The sequence below is a fragment of the Macaca mulatta genome, chromosome 5 (assembly GCF_049350105.2).
Source record: "Macaca mulatta isolate MMU2019108-1 chromosome 5, T2T-MMU8v2.0, whole genome shotgun sequence".
Lineage (NCBI taxonomy): Eukaryota > Metazoa > Chordata > Mammalia > Primates > Cercopithecidae > Macaca > Macaca mulatta.
The window spans coordinates 77,887,297-77,905,519 of record NC_133410.1 but is presented as its reverse complement, the minus strand read 5'-3'; the positions used below and the strand labels follow the sequence as shown (position 1 = coordinate 77,905,519).

The window sequence follows — 18,223 nt, the reverse complement described above, 5'->3', positions numbered from 1 at the left end:
CCACTTCAGTCTCCCAAAGTGCTGGGATTACAGGCATGAGCCACCACACTTAGCCCATACAACATATTTGGATAGACTTTATGGAGTATCTTGCTCCCCAGTCCCCAAGTGTACACATAATTTTGTTGTAGGTGTACATTTTTTTTTTTTCTGAAGTTAAGAACCAGAGCTTTCATTAGATGCTTAAATGGGACTGTAGGCCCCCCAATTCCATCTTAAAAATCCACTGCCTTAAGTGACAGAAGCTCTGGCTTTAGGCCAGGCACGGTGGCACACGCCTGCAATCCCAGCTCTTTGGGAGGCTGAGGCAGGCAGATCACTTGAGCTCAGGAGTTCAAGACCAGCCTGGCCAACATGGTGAAACTTCCATCTCTACTAAAAATACAAAAACTAACGGGATGTGGCGGGTGCCTGTAATCCCAGCTACCCAGGAGGCAGAGGTTGCAGTGAGCCAAGTTCACACCACTGCACTCCAGCCTGAGTGACAGAGTGAGATCTGTCTAAACTGAGGGGAAAAAATAAAAAAATAAATAAAGCTCTGGCTTTAGGTAGGATATCTAGACAGGTGGGGGTTCCTTTGTGTTTAAATTAAGGAAAGGATGTTTACTGGGAGCTGCCAGGAACTTGAGGAAAACACTTGGTGTTTTACACAAGTTGTTTTACACAGTTCCAGAGATGTACTCACAGGACTTGGAAAGAAAAAAAAATGTTTTTAATGACATAACTTTAAACTTGGGTTCAGCATGGGACCAGTCCATCTGTAGTGCCCAGCGGGTACTTGATACAAATCTTATACTCCTAGTAGCCCATATATTCTGTTGTGTTTGCATATGAGACATGAATTTGTTAAATATAAATAATTAAAAACATATCACAATTTTTGTAATAATGTCTTGGTATTTTCCTCATCTTCTTCCTCTTCCTCTTTCTTCTTCTTCTTCATCCCCGGAGCCCTAAAAATGTTACCTATATCTCTCTGGATTTCTGAGAGGCCCTGGGAACTGCTGATTAAATTAACATTCTTTTCTTGTTCTGACAATCCAAAGTCCAGGTTAGTTGAAGTACTGTGCACAGAACTAGCTAATGCAGCCCCATGCATTTGTGGCTTTAGGGCAGCATGCTCTCCTTGCTCTCAAGTCCCCATCTTATCAAGGCATTTTTATTTTCCTAAAAATAATGTATGTTTTTCTCTTCTTCTTCTTATGTTCTTCACTCAGGCTGACAGGAAGTGAAATTCAGGAACTTTGTTAGTAAAAGGTGTAACTTAAGCTATAATAATTGCTCAACATTAGGAAGACAAAGGTTTGTTAGATACTCTGCTCTGAAGAATATCTGTGTAGACCTAATTCTACCTACTCAAAAGAGCCACTGCTTTCTAATCAGCCAGCAACCTTCTTGATGGAGGAGGTGGGAACCTAAGACAGAGGTCAGAAGAAAAAAGATCAAGGGAACCTGAGAGGAGATAAATTCAACCTCCATCTGAAGTTAATTCTGTGCCCACTAAACATTGATTTGATGTTAAAAGTTCCCAATTGTGTTCATGATCCTCTATTAATAAGATTATTTTCTTTCTGCTAATAGACAGAACTGCTTGCCTTTCAGATGTTGTGAGGTGAAGTAACTTATTTTAGGATAAACTGAATACTGTGAATTGGTAGAAAAAGTTGGTCCTCTGATATATTTGTAGCAATCAGATATCCATTATACAGTTTATAAATCAGAACTTGATTATTGGACTATTGGATGGGTTATGGCCCAATCCTCCAACTAGTATAGTTTCAGTTGGTGCTCACATTCTAAGATTGGTAGCTACTGGGCATTCTGGTATTTATGAGAGCTGGTGTTTTGTCACTGACAAAATCCAAATACGATAAACTAATACAGCTCATTAAAACTCAACTCTCAACTCTCTATGAGTGCCTTTAATGAAAACATCAAAAATGCATGTGGGCAGGGTACGGTGACTCATGCCTGTAATCCCAGCACTTTGGGAGGCCAAGGCGGGTGGATAACCTGAGGTCAAGAGTTCGAGACCAGCTTGGCCAACATGGCAAAACCCCGTCTTTACTAAAAATACAAAAAAAAAAAAAAAATTAGCTGGGCATGGTGGTGCATGTCTGTAATCCCAGCTAATCGGGAGACTGAGGTAGAAGAATTGCTTGAACCCAAGAGACAGAGGTTGCAGTGAACCAAGATTGCACCACTGCACTCCAGCCTGGGTAACAGAGCAAGACTCTGTCTCAAAAAAAAAAAAAAAAAAAGCATGTCAGTACTGTCAAACCCGGCAGGGATCTAAGGAACATCATTATTTACAGGTTTATTACACAGTATTTCTCATTAAAACACTAAGCAAAAATATTTTTAGATTTTTTAATTTTCAACAAATTAAACATTTACAACATTGTTACAACTGAGAACATCGACAACACAGGGATTTTCAACAGGGTAAATTTAGCAAGGATTTTTTTCAGAAGAAAACAAAATGTCAGTACATTTTGTATTCCATAGCATTGCTCTGTGGAAAATTAGTTGGCAGCCTGCAAAAAAAGAAAAACTGAATTAGATTTAAGTGCAAATGACCATGTGAATATGTGTATATAATTTCTATATTTTGTCATAGAGTAACATTAGCATCTGAAATATTTCCCAGCTGTTCTTCTGTGTGTGTGTGTGTGTGTATTGTGTATGTATATATATATACACACACACACACACACACAGAAGAAATATATATATATGTATTTTTCTTTTTTGAGACAGAGTCTTGCTCTGTTGCCCAGGTTGGAGTACAGTGGTGTGATCTCAGCTCACTGCAGCCTCCACCTCCTGGGTTTAAGCAATTCTCCTGCCTCAGCCTCCTGAGTAGCTGGGATTACAGAAGCGCACCACCACGCCCGGCTAATTTTTGTATTGTTAGTAGAGACAGAGTTTCACTATGTTGGTCAGGCTGGTCTCCAACTCCTGACCTCTAGTGATCTGCCCACTTTGGCATCCCAAAGTGCTGGGATTACAGGCGTGAGTCACCGTACCTGGCCTGTCTGTATATTTTTAACTATATATCATTTAATCTATCTCTAATGGAACACTTATTCTGTATGTCTGTGGCTTCCAACAGTTTACAGTATTTAACTATTTAAAAGTGATTTCCTAAAGCTCATTCATACCAATAAGATTTATGAATAAGCTATTTCAAAAGCTACATTTACTCCTTGTATATCTATTTCCTCATATATTTGCAACTAAATAGTTCTATTTTATGTTTAACTACTTTCTAAATAAATATAGGTCATCAGGATAGAGAAAGGCCTTAGAAAATCAGATGAGAAAAACAAAGAAAACATGATTATTACGTTGTTTTTCTATTGGCAAAATGAAATGAAATCATGAGTACATTAGTTTATGTATACCCTAATCTTGAAAATAATCTGAATAAAGCAATTATTCTCAATTTTGGAGTTTTTTTTTTTTTTTTTTTACTAAATTCACCAAATCATGGATTAAATTTCATTTCACATTCTGAACACTCTAATACTTACTTCGATGTTACAAATGCAGCTATTTTTTTCCCATTTGGTATTAAGCTATTTAAAAACATTTTTTATGCCAATTTACATTTATAATATTATAAAAGATAAAATAGTTTCTTATCCATTAGCTCTCTGTTCTTTGTTCCTTGAAAAAATACAAAATTAAGAATATGTTTTCTCATATTCCTCATGTGAACATAATTTATCAGGCCTCTTCTGAAGCAGGAGTTAATACCAAACACAGTTTGCAAATTCAAGTTCCTAATTAGGTCCCATGAGCACATTAAATTTTTCCTTCGCTTTTCCACTATTTGAATCTTTTCTTTCTTTCTTTTCTAATTGAATTGGCTAACACATTAAGAACTACATTAAATAAGAAATTAGAGAGTATCTTTATCTTGTTCCTGACATTAATGGAAATGCTCCAAAGTGTTTCACTAACAAGCCAGCTACTGTACTAACTTGGTTTGAGACCATTATATAAATCATGTCAAGAAAGGCTTAATCTCTTCCTAATAGATCAGAAATTGATGTGAAATTTTACCAAAAGTATCTATTGAGATTATCATATAATTTTTCTTCTAATAGTGAAAACTTTTAACACACTTCTTAATGTTGAACCATCCTTGAGTTGCTGGAACAAATCTTACTTAGTGGGGTCATAAAATTATTTAAGTATACTGATGAATACTATTTTATAATATTCCTTTAAAATTTTTACATTAATATTTATAAACACAATTGACTTACAGATTTTTTATACTATTTTTTAAGTTTTGGTATTAATATTATGCTGGCTTCATGAAAATATTTGGTAGTTTTTCTTCTTTCTCTGAGCTGAAAAAATTCAAAATTATTGGCTTAGCACTTTTTGAGGGTATATTGTGGGTATAGTTTTTTTTTTTTCTTTTTTTTGAGACAGTATAGTTTTGAATGAGTAGTTTCTTTATTTTTTTTCTTTTTCTTTTCTTTTTTTTTTTTTTTTTTGCTCTTGATGACCAGATTGGAGTGCAATGGTGTGATCTCAGCTCACTACAACCTCTGCCTCCTGGGTTTAAGTGATTCTCCTGCCTAAGCCTCCCAAGTAGCTGGGATTATAGGCATGCACTACCACACCTGGCTAATTTTGTATTTTTAGTAGAGACGGGATTTCTCCATGTTGGTCAGGCTGGTCTTGAACTCCTGACTTCAGTTTCTTTATTTTTGAAGGTGATCCACCCACCTTGGCCTCCCAAAGTGCTGGGATTACAGGCCTGAGCTACTGCGCCTGGCCAAGGGTATAATTTCTAGATAACATTTTCCAATTTTCCCCCATACCTATTAGTCCGTTTAGTGTTTTTGTTTTTTCTGAGGTCAATTTTGGTAGCACCTACTTTATTAGACAATCCTCCATTTTATCCAGGTTTCCAAACTGATATGTGGAGAGATGTGCAAAGTACTCTTTTGTGATTTTTATTTCTTCTGTTTTAATTTCTCTTTTCATTGTACTTTTCTATATTTTTGATTTTACCCTTTTTCTTGATTACACTAGGCCAATTTAATTTTTGCAAAGAATTACTATAAAAAAAGAATTACTATAGATTTTTGCTTTGTTTACTGTCCTCCTTCTTTACTGCTTTTTTTTTAAAGTTTTTAAACTTTTCATTTGCATATTAAAAAAATTGTGCATTCCAATAATTAAAATCATTTGAGCAAAAAAAAAAAAAAAAAAAAAGGCACTCTGATTAAACTGCATTACATCCTGCAGGACACCTTGGGCCAGCTTGGTTTTACTCTAGATTTCACTGTCGTCCCACCCCACTTCTTCCACCCCACTTCTTCCTTCACCAACATGCAAGTTCTTTCCTTCCCTGCCAGCCAGATAGACAGATGAGAGAGGCAGGCGCGGCCTTCGTTGTCAGTAGTTCTTTGATGTGAAAGGGACAGCACAGTCATTTAAACTTGACCCAACCTCTTTGCATCTTACAAAGTTAAACAGCTAAAAGAAGTAAAATAAGAAGGCAATGCTTGTGGAATGTACAGTGCATATTGGTGGCGCACGCCTCATTACGATTCGCCTGCTTGCTTCTCCTGTTCCATCGTTTCTTTGGAAGGCAGTGGATTTTTCTCTTGCGTCTCTGTCTTCTTCAGTTTCGAGTTACCGAATTTCTCGATCTCAGCCATATCGGGTTTGTCAGACATGGTTGCGGAGGGAAAGCGGAGCCAGGCACGTGAGAACAAGCGAAGTCTGGTCTGCACAGTGGCCACCACCGAGTTGTCCTGTTTTACTGTTTTTAACATCAATTTCTTCTTTCGTTTTTAAAACTTCCTTCTGCCCTCTTGAAGTTTACTTTGTTGTTATTTTGTTTTTATTTTATTTATTTATTTATTTTTAAGATAAGTTCTTGTTCTATTGCCTTGGCTGGAGTGCAGAGGAAAGACATAGCTCACAGCCTCAAACTCCTGGGCTCAAGCTATCCTCCCATCTCAGCCTCTGAAGTAGGTAGGACTACACGCATGCGCCACCACATCTGGCTAATTTTTTTCTTAAGTTTTTGTAGAGATGGGGTCTCAAAATCCTGTGCTCAAGTGATCCTCATGCCCTAGCCTCTCAAAGTGATAGGATTACAGTCATGAGCCACTTGCCCAGTCTAAAATGAATGATATATTTGAAAAAATACGTTCAGCATAAAATCTGGATTTAGGATTACAAAAGCTTAGTAGAATACACTTTTATTTCTGTGGTGTAAATTTATTAATCTGCATTTGGGGTTGATTTCAACATTTATTGTCTAATAAAATATTAGGATTAACATATTTATTAAACATGTGGGAACAGTCAACAGCTACTAAATTTCTACTGTATGTCCAGCACTGAGGTAGAGATTCTGGCAGCACGAAAGAAGAAGTCATTCTCTCATGTCTTTCCACATTTTAAAAAATTCTCTAGAAACCAGTAAATCACCAGCTTTTACAAAGAATCTTTGAGTATTGGTTATTTAGATGACAGAAGTACTTTCGGTCTGTAAATCTTGGCCCATTATGGTAGACACTGATTACTGCAATAAGAATTCATTCCTTGACATATCCTACTTGCACAATAAATGATGATAAGATCAATGTCTACAAAATCACTTATGATAATTATTACTGTGACATAGTCTGAGGAATAAATGACATGGGCAAAGCAAATGAGGCCCTAAAATACTGGTATTTTCTCATTACAATAAAGCCCTTACAGCTCCTATCATTGTAGTATTTATATGGGACATTCATGTACATATGCAATCAAATAATAGAAATATATTTAGCATAATTTAATTTGTGACTGTTTGAAAACAACAGAAAATGTCAAACTGTGTTGAACTGTGAAATGCATACCATTTTATTTATTTATTTCTCACATACCATTTTAAATGAACCCTGCTGACCTTCTTCCATTCCGTGGCTAAAAAATAATAGATTAGAAATAAATCAGTGTAACTAAAGATGGAAGCTAATAGTCATAGGAACAGATTGATGACTTAGAGGAGTATTTAATGTGCATCACAATCATCTAGAGGGCTTTTTACAACATAGACTGCTGGACTCCTTAGCCAGAATTTCTGATTTAGTAAGTCTGAGAATCCTAAGAAATTTGTATTTCTAACAAGTTCTGAGGTGATGCTAATGCTGCAAAGACCACCATGAACTAGATGCTATTTGACTTTAATTATTTCCTTGATGGTACCAACATTTTAAAACAAATGTTCTCAATTTTAATTTGATATGAACCAAAATGAACTTACTGAAGTCAGGGCTGTTTAGCTGCTTACTCCTTCCTGCTATCAGTCCAATTCCTTCATTCAATCCATTCTCTAATTTGCTATTAGAATTATTTTCCAAAAGGCAAATCTTACATTTGCCCCCTCCTTAGCCTTTAGTGTAAAGCTGAAATCTCTTAGCTAAATATTTCATCAACCACTTCCCATTGATTCTTCAGGATTCAGCTCATGAAGCTTCTCTGTACCTCTTCCATTCCCCAGCTGGAGTTAAATGCTTTTCTTTTGGAAACCACAGCCCTTGGATTACAAGTGCATTTCACACAGTACTTTATATTTGTTTACTTATCTGCTTTCTCTTAGAGCCTATCTAAACTCCTAGAGCACAGGAATGGAATCCTATCTGTCTTTATAGTCCCAGCCCTTGGTACATTGCTCAGCACCCAGTAGAAGTTCAATAAATACTTGTTGAACTAATTAATTAAAACTTTCTGGTAATGTATTAAGGATGCAAATATTTTGCAAAGTGTAGCTGCCTAGAATAAAAACACATTTTATAGACAATGTGGACAAACAAAATCAGAAATGTAATCCCGAAATTCTGTCTACTTATACCTTTTATTATGATTGGTTCTTTTAATTTTAAGAATTTGTGAATTCTCTTCCAATCTACTGAGTTAAAAATTTTATAAATAATTCCATAGAAATAAGGAATAGTGTATCTTTAAGACACCTATTTTCTATACACAAAATGTCATAGAATTAAAGTGTCAAATAGGTGACTGTTACTGGAGGTGTTTAAACATGAGCAATAGATCAAAGGAGAGATCAGAGATACTATGGTATTGAAGCAATAAAGTGGTGACAGAAGTGAATGTCAGACTGTAACACCTGATGCCAAACATCTATAAACTTTAAAACTTAATTGAAATGTAAAAGTTAATTAAATACACAGTGAACATGTTTTTAAATTTTGATGTAGATTGATTTTTTTTTAAAAAATACAGTATGTACCTACCCTGAATAAAAAATATCCTCGACTTTGACTTGCAAAGGGACTTTGGAATTCTTCCTAGAAGAGAAAACGAGGGCATTACAAATCAAATAACACTAAAAATAAGTGCAAATTCTCCTTGAAAGTACATTGAGGGTCAGAATTACTTTCAACTATCATAACTAAACATAGAGGGAATCAGGGACTTGAATAGAGAATTTTCGTATTATACCTGAAAATTTTCAACAACTAGTAGTATCATCAGAATCTTATATTTAGAAATAATTTCCTTATCAGTGTGACCAATTTGCCTTTCAGGAATTTTGTCAGTTGTAGGTGAATTCATCAATAAGTAGAAAGAGAAATGACAGACACTTCATAATTGACTATATTTAAATTCTCCTTTCAGCATTTTGTTAGAATGAAATAATTTATTTAAAATACATATTGCATGTGTTAACACATGAACAGGGGAAAATACAAAACAGAATTGTGTCAAAGCTAAAAAATATTATACAATATTTCTACAGAAATGTAGTTTGAAATTAAGGGACAAATTTGGTAAATTATGTTTATTTGATGAAGCTTTAGGACAGATGTTCCTAATATAATTATATATGCAGAATGTTAATTTTTAAATTTCCAAATATTAATAGGAATGACCCAATTATTCATAATAAGTATATCTTTTTCTTAAACATTTCATTTTAAACTTTGTGAAAAAAATACATTAACATTTTATGGTTTCCATAAAATTGGCTTATAGCTTCCTATTTTCATTAACAATTATCTATATCATAAAAGCATTATCAGCATGGCTATCACCATGAAATCTGTCAGCCAAGACCTTTTTCAACTATTTTATAATATGAATACTATCATATTAAATTCTAAGAAATGGCTCTGATATATGTTTAAATTCTGAAATACTTAGTTTGCAACAAATGTATCTTAAATTCTCAATATAGTATTTAATTTTCATCTTTACTATAACTCCCCAAATTACTTAATATTGAAAAAATCTGTATTTAAAAATGTACATACTGTATACATGTATCAAAATATCACATGTACCCCCAAAATATGTATAACTATAATATACCAATGAAAAATAAAAAATAAAGTTTTAAGTTTTCAAAATTAAAAAAAATGTACACATATAAACCATATGTTTATATACCTATGTAAGCAACGTTCTCAGCTGGGTACAGTGGTTAATGCTTGTAATCTGAGCACTTTGGGAGACTGATGTGGGAGGATCACTTGAGCCCAGGAGTTTGAGACCAGCCTCGGCAACATAGAGAGACCTAGTCTCTAAAAATAATAAAAAAATTTAGCCAGGTGTGATGGCATACACCTGTGGACCCAATTCCTCAGGCTCCTCAGGAGGCTGAGGTGGGAGGATTGCCTGAGCCCAGGAGGTCAAGGCTGCAGTAAGCCATGAAAACATCATATCATATTAAAGAGAAAATACTAAAAGGCAGGACAAAATGTAAATGTAAATTTAAATGTGCCAAATATTTAAAACTTCCAAATGCAAAACCCAAACATACAGATCTTTTTAGAGTCTTATCATTAAGCATAGAGTAGTATATAAAATAATTTGGGAGGTAGAGATAAAAAAAAGATGTGGGAATGAAATTGGAAGATGTCTAGCAATCAAAATTTAAGAAAAGTGTTTTAAGATATAAAACCTCATTTCTTCAAGAATCCAAAATATTTCACTATCAAAGATACATTTTAAAATTAGATGACTTAGGCCCAGCAAAGCGAACACTCTCCTACAATTGCATTTCTATTCATCTTTTAAATTATTTTCTTTCGTAGGTTTCTAGGAAACTTGACTGGCTGCAAAATACCCTTAAGATTTATCATTTGTCTGAAAATATAGATGATATCACTGAAGGTGGAAAATTCACTCAATGTACTAAACTGGCCACAATACTGAGTGATTAGCTTTGGTTTTGTAAATCACGGCACTGAAATAATGTAGTCATACTAATGATTGTTGGTGTCTTTTAAGAAACTGAATCTTTAAGTTGAAATTGTTTACTAATTCATAACTCAAGGAAATACTTTAAGAAGTAAAAGTTAAATCAAAAAAGCATGTATTACTTCTAGAGTTTGATGACAACTACTTTTTTCTTCATTCTGCAAATTCTAATATTTTAAGGGGCTACTGCCTAAGATCTTACATTTCTCTTTACAGTTGGCATCAGATATTGTCTTCTTTGATGGAAGCTTCATTTAAGAATGTGAAGATTCTGGCCGGGTGCGGTGGCTCAAGCCTGTAATCCCAGCACTTTGGGAGGCCGAGGTGGGTGGATCACGAGGTCAGGAGGTCGAGACCATCCTGGCTAACACGGTGAAACCCCATCTCTATTAAAAATACAAAAAAATTAGCCGGGCGTGGTGGCAGGCGCCTGTAGTCCCAGCTACTCAGGAGGCTGAGGCAGGAGAATGTCATGAACCCGGGAGGTGGAGCTTGCAGTGAGCCGAGATCGTGCCACTGTACTCCAGCATGGGCGACAGAACGAGACTCCGTCTCAAAAAAAAAAAAAAAAAAAAAGAATGTGAAGATTCTAGGGAGGAAATACTGGCCATAAAAATAAATTTTGAGGAATATATTCACCTAAACTCTATGCGTTTTTAAAAGTGTCTGAAAACTTTGGGTAGCATTTTAAGAAGAATAAATTAAATATGGTATTAAAATTAAAGAAAACTTTGATCTGAACTCAAATTTTTTTGTTTGTTTGTTTTGAGACGTAGTCTTGCTCTGTCACCCAGGCTGGAGTGCAGTGGCACAATCTCAGCTTACTGCAACCTCTGCCCCCCTGATTCAAACTATTCTCCCGCCTCAGCCTCCCAAGTAGCCGGGATTACAGGTGCCGCCACCACGCCCAGCTAATTTTTTTTTTTTTTTTTTTGTATTTTTAGTAGAGACGAGATTTCATCATGATGGACAGGCTGGTCTCAAACTCCTGACAGGTGACCCACCCACCTGGGCCTCCCAAAGTGCTGGGATTACAAGCGTGAACCACCGTGCCCAGCCTGAATTCAACTTTTAATAATAAAATACATAATTTAAAAATAACATAATAAAAGTACCCAAGATTAAACTATAAAGGATACAGCATAGTGAAAAAAAGTTTGCCTAGATCAGAAGCCAGAAGACTATTTTGCACTTTCTCTTACTAATACGATCTTGGGAAACTCCTTCAACTATTCTGACTTGCTTTCCCTTTTGTAAATGGGAAATAATACTTGTAAAGTACTAACAGAGTTCCTCAAAGAATAAAATAAGACTGAAAATTATAATGTATTACAGCAAGGGAAGGCATTACTTAAAAATAATCCTAGAGGCGGGGCGCGGTGGCTCATGCCCGTAATCCCAGCACTTTGGGAGGCCGAGGTGGGTGGATCACAAGGTCAGGAGATCCAGACCATCCTGGCTAACACAGTGAAACCCCGTCTCTACTAAAAATGCAAAAAATTAGCCGGGCGTGGTGGTGGGCGCCTGTAATCCCAGCTCCTCGGGAGGCTGAGGCAGGAGAATGGCGTGAACATGGGGGGCGGAGCTTGCAGTGAGCCAAGATCACACCACTGTACTCCAGCCTGGGTGACAGAGCGAGACTCCGTCTCAAAAAACAAAAACAAAAAAGTATATAATATATATGTATACAAAATAATTGCAGAAATCATCAGTGTCACAAGGGTTAGGATTCTTTTTTTTTCTTTTCTTTTTTTTTTTTTTTTTTGAGACGGAGTCTCGCACTGTCACTCAGGCTGCAGGGCAGTGGCAAGATTTCGGCTTACTGCAACCTTCGCCTCCCCCGTTCAAGTGATTCTCCTCCCGAGTAGCTGGGATCACAGGCGCCCACCGCCACACCCGGCTAATTTTTGTATTTTTAGTAAAGACGGGGTTTCACCATGTTGGCCAGAGTGGTCTCAAACTCCTGACCTCAAATGATCCACCCACCTAGCCTCCCAAAGTGCTGGGATTACAGGCGTGAGCCACAAGAGTTAGGATTCTTTTTAAATGACTGTGAAAACTCCACAATGTAACACAGTTAGACTGTATTAAAGTGGTTACATTCATCTTACACATATTGGCAAAATAGCTAGGATGGCAAGCTTTCTGCTCAAGTATTTAAATGTTGTTAAGAGTAGGCCAGGCCTGGTGGCTCACACCTGTAATCCCTTCAATTTTGGAAGGTCCAGGTGGGTGGATCCCTGGACTTAGGTCACATTTTTTTGTTGAAAAAACCAAAGTATATATATTTAGTTTCTGATATTTACTTCACGAACCAGTCTTACCAACTTGTTTTTTTTTTTTTTTTTTTTTTTTGAGATGGAGTCTTGCTCTGTCACCCAAGCTGGAGTGCAGTGCAACCTCTGCCTCCTGGGTTCAAGCGATTCTTATGCCTCAGCCTCCGAGTAACTGGGATTACAGGCATGCGCCAATATGCCTGGCTAACTTTTTTTTTTTTTTTTTTTTTGTATTTTTAGTAGAGACGGGGTTTCGCCATGTTGCCAAGGCTGGTCTCGAACTCCTGACCTCAAGGGATCCACTCACCTGGACCTTCAAAGTTGAAGGGATTACAGGTGTGAGCCACCAGGCCTGGCCTACTCTTAAGAACATTTAAATACTTGCAGAAAGCTTGCCATCCTAGCTATTTGCCAAGCTGGATACAGAGGGGCAGTACATTGTCCTTTATTTGTTCTCTTATTCCTACCTAAGGACTGGATACAAGCTTTCTTTTTTTTTTTTTTTTTTTTTTTTTTTTTTTGAGACGGAGTCTCGCTCTGTCACCCAGGCTGGAGTGCAGTGGCCGGATCTCAGCTCACTGCAAGCTCCGCCTCCCGGGTTTACGCCATTCTCCGGCCTCAGCCTCCCGAGTAGCTGGGACTACAGGCGCCCGCCACCTCGCCCGGCTAGTTTTTTGTATTTCTTAATAGAGACGGGGTTTCACCGTGTTAGCCAGGATGGTCTCGATCTCCTGACCTCGTGATCCGCCCGTCTCGGCCTCCCAAAGTGCTGGGATTACAGGCTTGAGCCACCGCGCCCGGCCTGGATACAAGCTTTCTTAAACCAAGAATAGATTTTCTCACCAAGAGAGTCATGGCTTTTGGAAAACAGTGTAGTTCCAACTTTCCTCAATGTCCACAGCTTCAGCTAGAAGGGACACAATATTGCAGGGGTCCATGGAAGGGCGGCTTGAACAATTCTCTTCTACTCTGCAAACAGATGCTCTTACGTTGGCTAACTGGGTATTAGTGTGGGCTTATCCTGAAGAGCAGCATTTGATGAACTACCACAGCTGGGAATTAACAGAAAGGGCTGCCCCATGCGGAATGGCAAAGCCAGCATGCAGTTTGTATTACATACGTCCACTCTGAATCTCTTCATTCTTCTCTCATGCAGGTGAGGAACGAGCTGCAGCAACGGATGCACAACAGATGACTGAGAGGACATGAACACACACGCGATGAGCACATGGCTTCTCAGCACTGGCCATCAAGACGCTTCCTCTTCCTATTTGTTTTTGTTTTTACCCACTAAACTTGTCCCAGACAAAACGGAAAATTAAAGATGTCACCTAAAACAGCTCTTTGGGAGCAATTCAAAGAACTATGGAGAATGAACCAAGAGATGGGATAAAATTTGGTAGCTCTACACTGGGATTTTTGTCCTCATATTGAGAAGAAGCACTTTCCCAAAAGCTGCAGCTCTCTCGTGAACTGTCAGCAAGTAAAACCCCTCATTGCCTCTTTGAGAGGCAAAAGGCAGTCTGTCTGTTACTAGACTTAGTCAGAATAATTCGGGCCAGGCAAAACCCACACTGCCAGTAGCAATTTTCCACTATAAACATGTTTATCTGGAAGATTATACTATACACACATCTAATAACCTCCTTTATAAATTATATACTTAAAATAGAAACATTGGGAGCAACACAACAATGTGTGAAAATGACAATGTGTTCTCGATAGTGAAAACTGTGACTAAGATACATTTTCCCAAAATGTAAAGGTGCCAAGCCAAAGAAAATGAAAGCACACTTGAGACATATAGCTACCTACCTGCTATGGCTGCATTTTTAAAAAAGCTATGGGTCACACTGAGACTTCTCATTAATGTTAAATACATTTATGACATGGATTATGTTGAGCCCTATATAACAGTTATCTGTTAACTAATTCAACTTGTACTTGGTGTAAAGCCAGTATAATCTTTCGCCTCCTCATATGTTAAGAATATTCCATGTGATAAATATTTCAAACTGAGTTTAAGATTACAGTTACCTTTCCATAGGTATGTATCTGCTTAAAATACACTATGCTCCTCATTCCCTAAATTGGTTCACGGAAGTGAATCACAAGTGTGGAAATAATATTATAGTCAAATAATTTCTAAGTATTCTAGATTGAAACACCAAGTAGGCTGGTTAGCATTTTTAAAATCCATGCCTACAAAAAGAAAAACTACTGCTAATACTACATGATTTTAAAGTGAACTGAATTCAAGTTACTGGTTTTTGGCTAACCTTAGAGAATACATTCGCACATTAAATGTCTAATTACTAATAAGAACATCTTAGGAATAGAAGAGGATATTTCTAATTATATTTAATTACATTTTCGACAATCATCCTTTAAAATAAAAAATGCCCTTGGATCAAATGATTTTTTAATTTGCAACAATTGCCATCTGAAACAATATGTTTTACTTATTTATTTGCTTTTTTATTTTCTTGGTCTTTAGAATGTGTTTCACAAAAGCAGGGACTTTTCTTTTCTTTTCTTTCTTTTTTTTTTTTTGAGACAGAGTATCACTCTGTCGTCCATGCTAGAGTGCAGTGGCGTGATCTCAGCTCACTGCAACCTCCACCTCCTGGGTACAAGCAATTCTCTTGCCTTAACCTCCCAAGTAGCTGGGACCACAGGCGTGCATCACCACACCTGGCTAATTTTTGTATTTTTATTAGAGACAGGGTTTCACCATGTTGGCAAGGCTGGTCTTGAACTCCAGACCTCAAGTGATCTGCCTGCCTCGGCCTCCCAAACTGCTGGGATTACAGGCACGAGCCACCATGCCTGGCCAGGGATTTCTTTTTTAAATTTTGTTTTATTTATTGCTATATTTCTAGTACCTAGAATTGTGCCTGGCACATAGCATATAGCTAATACTTTGTAAATAACTGTTAAAGAATGAATGAATTAAAGAATGAATTTAATGTACAGGTAGTAATTGACATATAAAATAAATCAAATGGATAATAAATATTGAATTTCATTCTTTTACTCACATATAAACTTTTAAAGTAAAAAATTTGAATTCTGATGTAGCTCTGTTATGCTGCAAAAACAGGTTCATTATTTTAAACAAATATTAGTGATTACTAAGAAGTAGTTCTACAACTTACCACAACATTTGAATTGCCCAACTTCTGTGTCTTCGAATAATGAAATAAGAACTGTTTTAAAAAAGCAGTAAGTTTTACTATAAGAATTAATGGTTTCCTTATTATTTTATAAGGTATAGATTTATGAAAATCATCTTACCCTTTTAGTATTATCTTTTTCATCTTGTTCCTATTGAAAAGAGATATTATATCATTATATATTGTAAAATTTTACTATCTTATATACAATAATTTTATAATGTTATAGCACATAATTGTTTAAAACACATGACTCATGTTACATATAAAATATGATTGAAATTAGTTAAGCATCCGTTGCTCTAAAAATAAATGGGAAATTAATTGAATATTGTTTACAAATACGATGTGCATAAAGATCTCTTTACTGCAACTTTATTCATAAGAGTGAAAAATTGGAAACATCCTAAATATTCAACAGTGGTAGAATGCGAAATTATTATATCATGACATGATGGAATATTCAGAGGAGAAGACTGAAAGAATCACATGAAAGTATTTTTACTGTTTATCACTAAATAAGAAGGTTATGAGTTGTTTTTGATGTCTTTCATAAAACAATTTTTAGCCGGGTGCAGTGGCTCACACCTGTAATCCCAGCACTTTGGGAGGCCGAGGTGGGCAGATCATGAGGTCAGGAGATTGAGACCACCCTGGCTAACACGGTGAAACCCCGTCTCTACTGAAAAAAGACAAAAAATTAGCCGAGCGTGGTGGCACGTGCCTGTAGTCCCAGCTACTTGGGAGGCTGAGGCAGAAGAATGGTTTGAATCCGGGAGGCAGAGCTTGCAGTGAGCCGAGATGATGCCACTGTACTCCAGCCTGGGTAACAGAGCAAGACTCCGTCTCAAAAAAAAAAAAAAAAAAAAATTTAAATCGTATAATTCCTTTTTTGTTGTTGTTCTTTCTCACTTGTTTTTAATACAAATGGAAGATCATGAATAAACACCATTGTCATATATTTTATCTTAATTAGGAAAAAAATCAATTATGCTTTTTGGGACAATGTCACCGATAGAAACAATGGATAAATATACAATTGTAGGCAGAAATTATTTAGTTTCATAAAACATTTATGCTTTCAAATTATCAATTTTTTTCTTTGAATTATTATATATAAAAGGTATGAAAGTCAGAGTGTACCAATGACCACAGATTAAGTTAGAATTGCAAATGAAAAGTATAATTCCAAACCTGAAGCTCTCATTTTTAATAAAGTAGCTTAAAAATAAGTTCATCCATAAGACAGAGATTATAAAATTAGGTATAGTGCTTATGCTACTTTTCAAGTTTCCATCTACCCTCACTGTAGGACAAAAAGTTCTCCCAGAAGAATCAAGTAATTTTAATAAGAAACCAAGACAATGACAATACAATTTGCTTTTGTTTTGCATTCTTAATGTCCTACTCTCCCACAAGGTACAATGTCCTAACCTTTGAACCATTAGATGTGCTTAGCAGCTTAGAAAGATGCATCTGTTCTCCAAAGTAGCATGAGTCAGGGCAAAAAAAGAGAGCCAACATGACCCCATATTTATTCCTCCGGACTGGAACTCATTTTATATTTGATAGGGACATATGATTTCCCAATTAGATTACTGTAAGCTCCATTAATATGATGCCCAATTCTCAGACATCAGAGAAACTGAATTATTTCTTATCCAAAAACAATGTTTCCTCTTCTAACTTGTCTTGGCATGCTTCCTAAATTGAGTATATTTTCTTCCAGGAAAAATTCCAACAAATTTTTGGATAATTTTTGTCTACAAACAAAACACTATTTCAACCTTACCTGAGGCTTTGGTAGCATTCCCATAATCACAAAGCAAAGCTCCTCCAGTGCATTGGATGCCTGACAGAAATGAGAAGATATGTAAGTTATGCTTCTGCTTTAATGACATTTACATAGAAGAGATAACTATAAAATGTTAGGGGCATGAGGAAATGCTAACTACCTAGAAAAGAATCCTTCCGTAGATTATTAAAACTGCTGGAATCCTTTGATTTCTCTCACAACAAAAACTTGGCTGTAAAAGTAAAGCCTTCCTTCTCACCAGAAACAACAAAAAAAGGTAAGTACTGTACATACGCACTCATGAAGGCTTCCGCTGTGATCTAGATACATAGTTCTCAGCACTTGCTAAAATATTATGAAATTCTATGACTGAGGGTAACAAGGGACAGTGCCAGAAGAGGAATTATTCTTCCCAGCTTGTAGCAAAATCTGCATCTACATGCCAAAGCTGTGAACCTCACTGAATATTACTCATTATTGGCTAATCTGAAAATCCGGCAATTGCTCGAAAACAATGGGAAGTGGAGGAGAAGAAGCCATGTGTGGTGCACCTAATCTGCGTACCACCCTTCCACGTTGCTGACTGCACACCCCAGGATCAGGTTTTTCAAAGCATTCAAACACAGAAGTAGGGCAGGGCTCTGTGGTTAGCAGCCAGCTGGGTGTGGTGAGGAGTAGAAGAAATGGACAAGCAGGGGCGAAACCTGATTTGCACAGGGTTT

General features: G+C 36.6%; 2 protein-coding genes across 6 annotated transcripts in view; both read right to left on the bottom strand.

Moving 5' to 3' along the window:
- Positions 1-2,356: 2,356 nt before the first annotated feature.
- The window catches only part of NMU (neuromedin U), a 36,206-nt gene continuing 20,339 nt past the window's right edge, over positions 2,357-18,223 (bottom strand). For 2 of the 5 annotated variants that reach the window (XM_078003563.1, XM_015138675.3), the window contains exons 4-10: positions 17,499-17,558; positions 15,828-15,857; positions 15,689-15,739; positions 13,651-13,725; positions 8,286-8,339; positions 6,915-6,954; positions 2,357-2,537 (exon numbers count right to left, since the gene is read on the bottom strand). In XM_078003563.1, coding sequence (XP_077859689.1) covers positions 6,919-6,954; positions 8,286-8,339; positions 13,651-13,725; positions 15,689-15,739; positions 15,828-15,857; positions 17,499-17,558 — 306 coding nt within the window. In that variant the 3' untranslated portion in view covers positions 2,357-2,537; positions 6,915-6,918. The remainder of the gene's footprint in view (positions 2,538-6,914; positions 6,955-8,285; positions 8,340-13,650; positions 13,726-15,688; positions 15,740-15,827; positions 15,858-17,498; positions 17,559-18,223) is intronic. The other 3 variants (XM_015138677.3, XM_015138676.3, XM_028848575.2) reach the window with 3 other exon arrangements.
- On the bottom strand, positions 2,547-6,726 carry LOC144341189 (thymosin beta-4-like). Its single transcript, XM_078003564.1, has one exon. It carries the CDS (start codon positions 5,805-5,807, stop codon positions 5,574-5,576), a length of 234 nt encoding a protein of 77 aa, XP_077859690.1. The 5' UTR covers positions 5,808-6,726; the 3' UTR covers positions 2,547-5,573.

Coding starts and splice junctions, on each gene's coding strand:
- LOC144341189 (XM_078003564.1), bottom strand. CDS start 5,807: ATGTTAAAAACAGTAAAACAGGACAACTCGGTGGTGGCCACTGTGCAG.